This window comes from Canis lupus, chromosome 38, assembly GCF_048164855.1.
Source record: "Canis lupus baileyi chromosome 38, mCanLup2.hap1, whole genome shotgun sequence".
Taxonomy (NCBI): Eukaryota; Metazoa; Chordata; class Mammalia; order Carnivora; family Canidae; genus Canis; species Canis lupus.
In genome coordinates, this window is record NC_132875.1 from 1,267,447 (window position 1) to 1,273,440 (window position 5,994).

The following is a 5,994-nucleotide window of genomic DNA, read 5'->3' on the forward strand; positions in this document are numbered from 1 at the left end:
CAGCAAATGCCAACCATCTCACAGCTGAGAGCCCTGGATCTGGGAAGGCCATTTGTAATCACCTTAGATCGAGGGACAGGCGCTGGTCTTCATACCCTGAAGTGGACAAGTCTTTGGAGGCTGTGCGCCCTGGGAAGATACGTGGCTCTGGAGAAAGTAGCTCCACGGCAAGAGCAATTTCCAAAGAGCCACTCAACTGACCGCTGTTGGCCCAACGCCCTCCCAGCAGCTTGGGGGGATGGATGTGTGGGTCCCCAAGGTGTGCGATCTGGGTGGGGTCGCACAGCGTCCACGGAGTACAACTGTAGTGGAAGAGCATGGGGCCCCGGCCGCTGGAACTCTACCTAACAGCTTTTCTGTCTGGATTAAGCAGAATAACTAAGCCTGAATATTTTTATAATTTCGACTATGCACGCAGCAGTGCACCGTGCTGTGGTTTCTACAGACCTGGACACAAAGGCAAAGGACGTTTGGCCTCCAGGTCGCCTTCCAGGTGAATGTTTTTTGTTGTTGTTGGTTTTTTTTTTTTTTTTTTTGCAAAGTCAGACGTGTTAACTTGACTCAGAGAATTCCTGAGTTTCCACTGCCTCGTCCCATCCCCCATGACCAGCGACGTCAGGACACTCTCACAGGTGATATTTTGCCTGGGCAGGGTCACCCCGTGGCGCCAGCTGGATTCCGGACGCCATAGGAGCCGCGTCTGGAGCTCAGGGTGTGCCCATTCCTCGGCGTGGGAGGCCAGAGAGGGACAGGAGGATGGAGGAGGAAGGACCCACCAGAGCGTACGTGTTCACCTTCTGAGATGCTCACACGGGAATGCTGTTTTTAGGTCAGGTTTTACGTTGGGAGTATCTCAGAAGAAATGTCTGAAGATTAACCTCTGCGGGCTTAGGAGCTTACCAGAAAATTTTTTATTTAAGTCAACCTTCAGACTTCTGCTCATTGATAAGTGTTCTCAGAAGTTGTGGTGAAAATGCTTACATTTCCAACAGCATATCAGAGTTTATAGGTCTAGCCCACAAAAGAACCAGGCTTTGCTTAGCTCCTTCCAACCTCTGTGCTTTTCACTCCTGGGCTGGAAATGCGGAAGGTGTTGAACTTTTCAACACGTTCCCCTTTACTGGTGTTTCCTCACCTCACCACCTCCAGGCTGTGGACAACACACCTCTACGTGCTTGAGAGCTGATGACCTTTTTGACTTCCTATTTGTACCCCTCCTTTCCGGGAATGGCTGGGTAAGGCAGTTCTACCCTGGCAAGTGTGTACCCAAGCCTCCTGAAGATTCCTCAGGAATCTGGGGAATGTTAGCAATTAGCAAAAGCAGATTACGAGATGGTCCTCCATGTCCACAGAAGAGAATATGCATGTGTCTCCTCACTTGTTAAAAAGTTGCACAAACTACTCCTACATTCCTTCCAACAGCAGTGAAAGTCTTTCCGAGGTGGCTTCCAAACCCTTTGTTCATGGGCTTTGTAGAACGCTGCCAGTTCTGTGTCTCAATGGAGTTGTGTGGCTGGGTGTACACGTGTGTGACAGGATGTGGGTGGGAGTGACCCAGGCAGGTAAATCTTTCCCCTCTGGTCTTGGGCATTTGCTGAGCATCTCTGAAGGAAGCATGGGAAACCATGACAAGCTCAAATGGAAGTCCCCAGTTTTAATTCCTTTACTAAAGTCTATTCTTCTTGATCTCATACTTAAAAGCCTTACTGACACAGCATTAAAATTAATATACATTCACAAAATCAAATAAAAGGCTTTCAACAATCTCTCCTTGTTAAGAGGAAAGATTCCGCCCCACAGCTCTGTGCAGAGCATCCTTGACCTCTTTGTTCCGCAGGCTGTACACAACGGGGTTCAGCAAGGGGGTGATGACTGTGTAGGTCACAGAGAGGAGTCTGTCCTGCTCCAGAGAACTCTGGGACTTGGGCTTGAGGTAGATGATGGAAGCGCAGCCATAGTGGATGATGACCACGGTGAGGTGGGAGGCGCAGGTGGCAAAAGCCTTCTTCCGGCCCTCAGCTGAAGTGATCTTAAGGATGGTGGAGATGATGAGAACATAGGAGATGAAGACCAGGCCCATGGGTAGAACCAGGACACAGACACTGACAACAAAGTTGATGATCTCGTTGACAGTGGTGTCCATGCAGGCCAGCTTCAGCAGGGGTCTCACGTCACAGAAGAAGTGAGAGATGACAAATGCATCACAGAAGGGCAGGCCAAACACAGATGTTACCTGGATGATGGCCATGCTCAAGCCAATTCCCAGTGATCCATATGCCAACTGGACACAGGTCTCTTTACTCATGATGACTGAGTACCGCAGGGGGTTGCAGATGGCCACGTAGCGGTCATAGCCCATGGCTGTGAGCAGGAAGCAGTTGTTGATGCCAAAGGTGAGATAGAAGAAGAGCTGAGTGGCACAGCCTTGGACAGCAATGGGCTGGTGGGGATTCAGGAGGCCAGAAAGCATACGGGGAATGATGGCCACGGTGTAGCAGGTCTCAGAGAGGGACAGCATGCTCAGGAAGAAGTACATGGGGGTGTGGAGGTGACGGTCCAGATGAATAATAGTCACGATGATGACATTGCCGCAGAGAGTCAGTAGGTACAGAGTTAGAAAGACAGCAAAGAAGACAAGCCGGTGCTGCCACCCAAAGCTGGAGAACCCTTCCAGGAGGAACTCAGTCACAGCAGTGGAGTTTGGCATTGGCACTGAGGGAGGTCTAGGTCTGGGCCAAGGACAGGTGTGATGAGCATACCGTGAAACAGAGTAGGCTAACCCAAGGCCTTCAGTTAAAAAGTGCATCCATCAGCTGAGCAATGCCTTGGACCTTGAGGGTCATCAGTATTCTCCATTGTCATCATCTTGACCCATTCTCTCCTTGGGTTCTACAGAAGTGTTGCCCCAGCATCCTGAGACTGATGGCAGAGAGAGCTCTGAGAGGGAAAGTAGAGACAGAGTAAAGGAAAGATGAGTAGAAGTAATTACCCAGACATCAGAAAGGGGAGTCCAGGTCAAGGAGGAAGCTCGGTGCTATAGTTCCTCCTCAAGCACTCTTGAACTAGCCGGGAAGGATCCAGTGAGGAACAGTAACTGACGTGGAAGACAAAATGTAGCTGAGGCTCGTATCCTTTCAACACTGGTCAGGACTCACTGTCACAGCCCTACGCCCTAGCACCACCCTGCAGGGATTTCTGCTCCCCAGAACCCTATGTAAGGAAGTCCTAGGCTTCACTTCCCCAAGCCCTGCACCTAAAATCCCCAGTGATTGTGAAAGACTAGAAACGGGAGCATTCTGATGAGATGTTCCTCCTGAAAACCCTGCACCAAGTATCCTCTGAGGCCACAGACAACGGCTTGATAAGGTACACGGCAGGCCCTTGGCTTATCTCCTTGAATTCTAGCAGAAAGCCATATGGAACAGATCTGAGGCCATCCCTTCGAGTAGGGAATGGGTTTTCCTAGTGTGAGAGCAAGGATTAAAATTCACCTAATCAGAGAAGGACTGGATGTTCTCTTTTCTCCCTCCAATGTTGAGTACTCCGAGCTGAGATAGGGGCAGACATGAACTCATCTCATGTGAGCTCAAAATTAGAAACTATGCAGCAGCAGGTTTAGCCTGGCCCTTTAAACCCATGTCTACTCTTGGTAGAACTCACCATGTTCAACCATTACCTCCATTCAGAAAGCTGAGAATCATCCTTTTCCACGTGGAAAATAATCCCTCCTAAAATTCTGTCCTCTGTCCCCTCCTCCCTGTGCTTTCTACCAACACCCAACTTCTGAGCACACACAGCAATCATTCTCCGGAAGGTCTGCAATATTCTCCCAACTGAGCTCCCTCATCGCATTGACCTTGGTCCAAGTCCAAACCTGCCTCCTGAATGAATGTTGTCATAACATTTTTTTAAAAAGATCTGCCAATGGGATTCACCCAAAGAATACAAAAATACTAACTCAAAAAGATTTACACGCCCTTATGTTTATTGCAGCATTATATGCAACAGCCAGATTACACCAGCCGCCCAAGTGTCCATCAGAGGTGCGCAGATAAAGATATGGAACACACACACCATGGAGCATTACTCTTCCATAAAAAAGAATGAAATCTTAGCATCTGCAACAACGTGGCTGTAGCTAGAGAGTATAATGCTAAGCAAAGTAAGAGAAAGACAAATACCATACAATCTCACTTACATGTGGGATTTCAGAAACAAACGAATGAAGGAAAAAAGGGATAAGCCAAAAAACCAGATTTTTTATTGTAGAGAACAAACTGATGGTTATCAACGGGGAGGCTGTGAGGGAGGGATGAAATGGGTGAAGGGGACTAAGCGTGTGCTTATGGTGACGAGCACCGAGTAATCTATGGGGTTGCTGAAGTATGACATTGTGCACCTGAAACTAATGTAACACTGTATGTTAACTACACTGGAATTAAAATAAAAAAATTATAAATCTGCTAATGGAGCTTTCCTGCTTAAATTCCTTCAGTAGCCATCCAAAATTTTAAGCACAATATTTAAAATCATTTGTAAATTGAATATAGTAATGGAATATAGTAATGGCTCCTAGAATTGCCGTATTAAAGGTGTTAGTGTATTTGAAGTACTTGACTGTGGTGGATAGGGGTCTTCAGCCCAGCAGTCTAGGATTTATAACAAGCCTTTGATTATACAGCCTCAATTTTACACATTTTATCATGTCCCTTCCAGTTGCCCACATGGACTCCATCATGTGCTTTTAAAACCTTTCTTGAGGGATCCCTGGGTGGCTCAGTGGTTTAGCACCTGCCTTTGGCCCAGGGCGTGATCCTGGAGACCCGGGATCAGGTCCCATATCGGGCTCCCTGCCTGGAGCCTGCTTCTCCCTCTGCCTGTGTCTCTGCCTCTCTCTCTCCCTCATCTCTCATGAATAAATAAATTCTTAAAAAAATAAAATTAAAAATAAATAAATAAATAAATAAATAAAACCTTTCTTGAGGTGCACCCACCAGATCCATGTACCGCAACACGTACTATCCCAACACAGACAGGCTTCAGTAGAACAAGATTTTTTGTTCCACTTTGCTTTCAATTCCCTTCCTGAAGACACCCGACGTTCTCCTTCTCCCTTAGACCACAGTAGCCAGTCCAGCTGACACATCTAGGAACAATCTGTAGTGACATCCAGGTTGCGTTCCTGGGTGATAATGGATAGTTCAGAACCCATCACTGGAAAACCACAGTTTTCATTATACTTGCACACTTACGCTGAAATTCATCCAGCTTATTCTTATAACTTAACTTCACTTTCCTGGCAGAATATTTTACTCATGCCTCTAGCCTAGAATATTTCTGTTTCCTTCCTCCTCCAGACCATTAGTCAGCTCTGAATTACCCACACCTGAAACAACTCCATCCCAGCACCGTTATGTGGGTAGATTCAGCAGAACGGCCAGTGAAGGGGGCACAGAGTGGGATGGCGAAATGAGAAACACTGGCAGGAGCAGGATTACTCATCCACGGTGCAAGAAATGGAGGTGAAGGAAGGGGACAAACCGGGAGGGAGGACACAGATGGACATCAACCTCGAAATTCAGACTGTATCTTTAACTTTGGGGTTGTTACCATTTCTTTCTTTCAAATAAATGACACATACACAAAAAAGTGAAACAAAGCCTGTCCCTGACTCAATCTTAGATGAATATACTACTTACATTTTTTTCACCAGGGAGGAGAACTTATTATCTCATTATTCTCTGACTTTTTTTTTTTTTAAGTCTACTGTGAATAACAAAATTTTGCTTTAAATCCAAGCAAAACCGTTTCTTCAGGGGTTCAAAGTGTCGAGTACGTCACAAAATGTGAGTGTTGGTATCAGGAACAGAAAGATAACCAAGCCACGGTCCTTGGCCTCACGGAGCTTGGATTTCTGCATGGCCTTTTGAACAGGACCCAATGAAAGGTCCCTCAAGTCTTATGTCCCTCCTCCTTACATTAGTTCACATATCC

The 5,994-nt window shown here is 46.8% G+C and overlaps 1 protein-coding gene across 1 annotated transcript; it reads right to left on the reverse strand.

The window, feature by feature from the left end:
- Positions 1-653: 653 nt before the first annotated feature.
- LOC140626655 (olfactory receptor 10J4-like) lies at positions 654-3,274 on the reverse strand. Its single transcript, XM_072814402.1, has one exon. The coding sequence runs from the start codon at positions 2,804-2,806 to the stop codon at positions 1,775-1,777; it is 1,032 nt and encodes a 343-aa protein (XP_072670503.1). The 5' UTR covers positions 2,807-3,274; the 3' UTR covers positions 654-1,774.
- Positions 3,275-5,994: the final 2,720 nt, after the last annotated feature.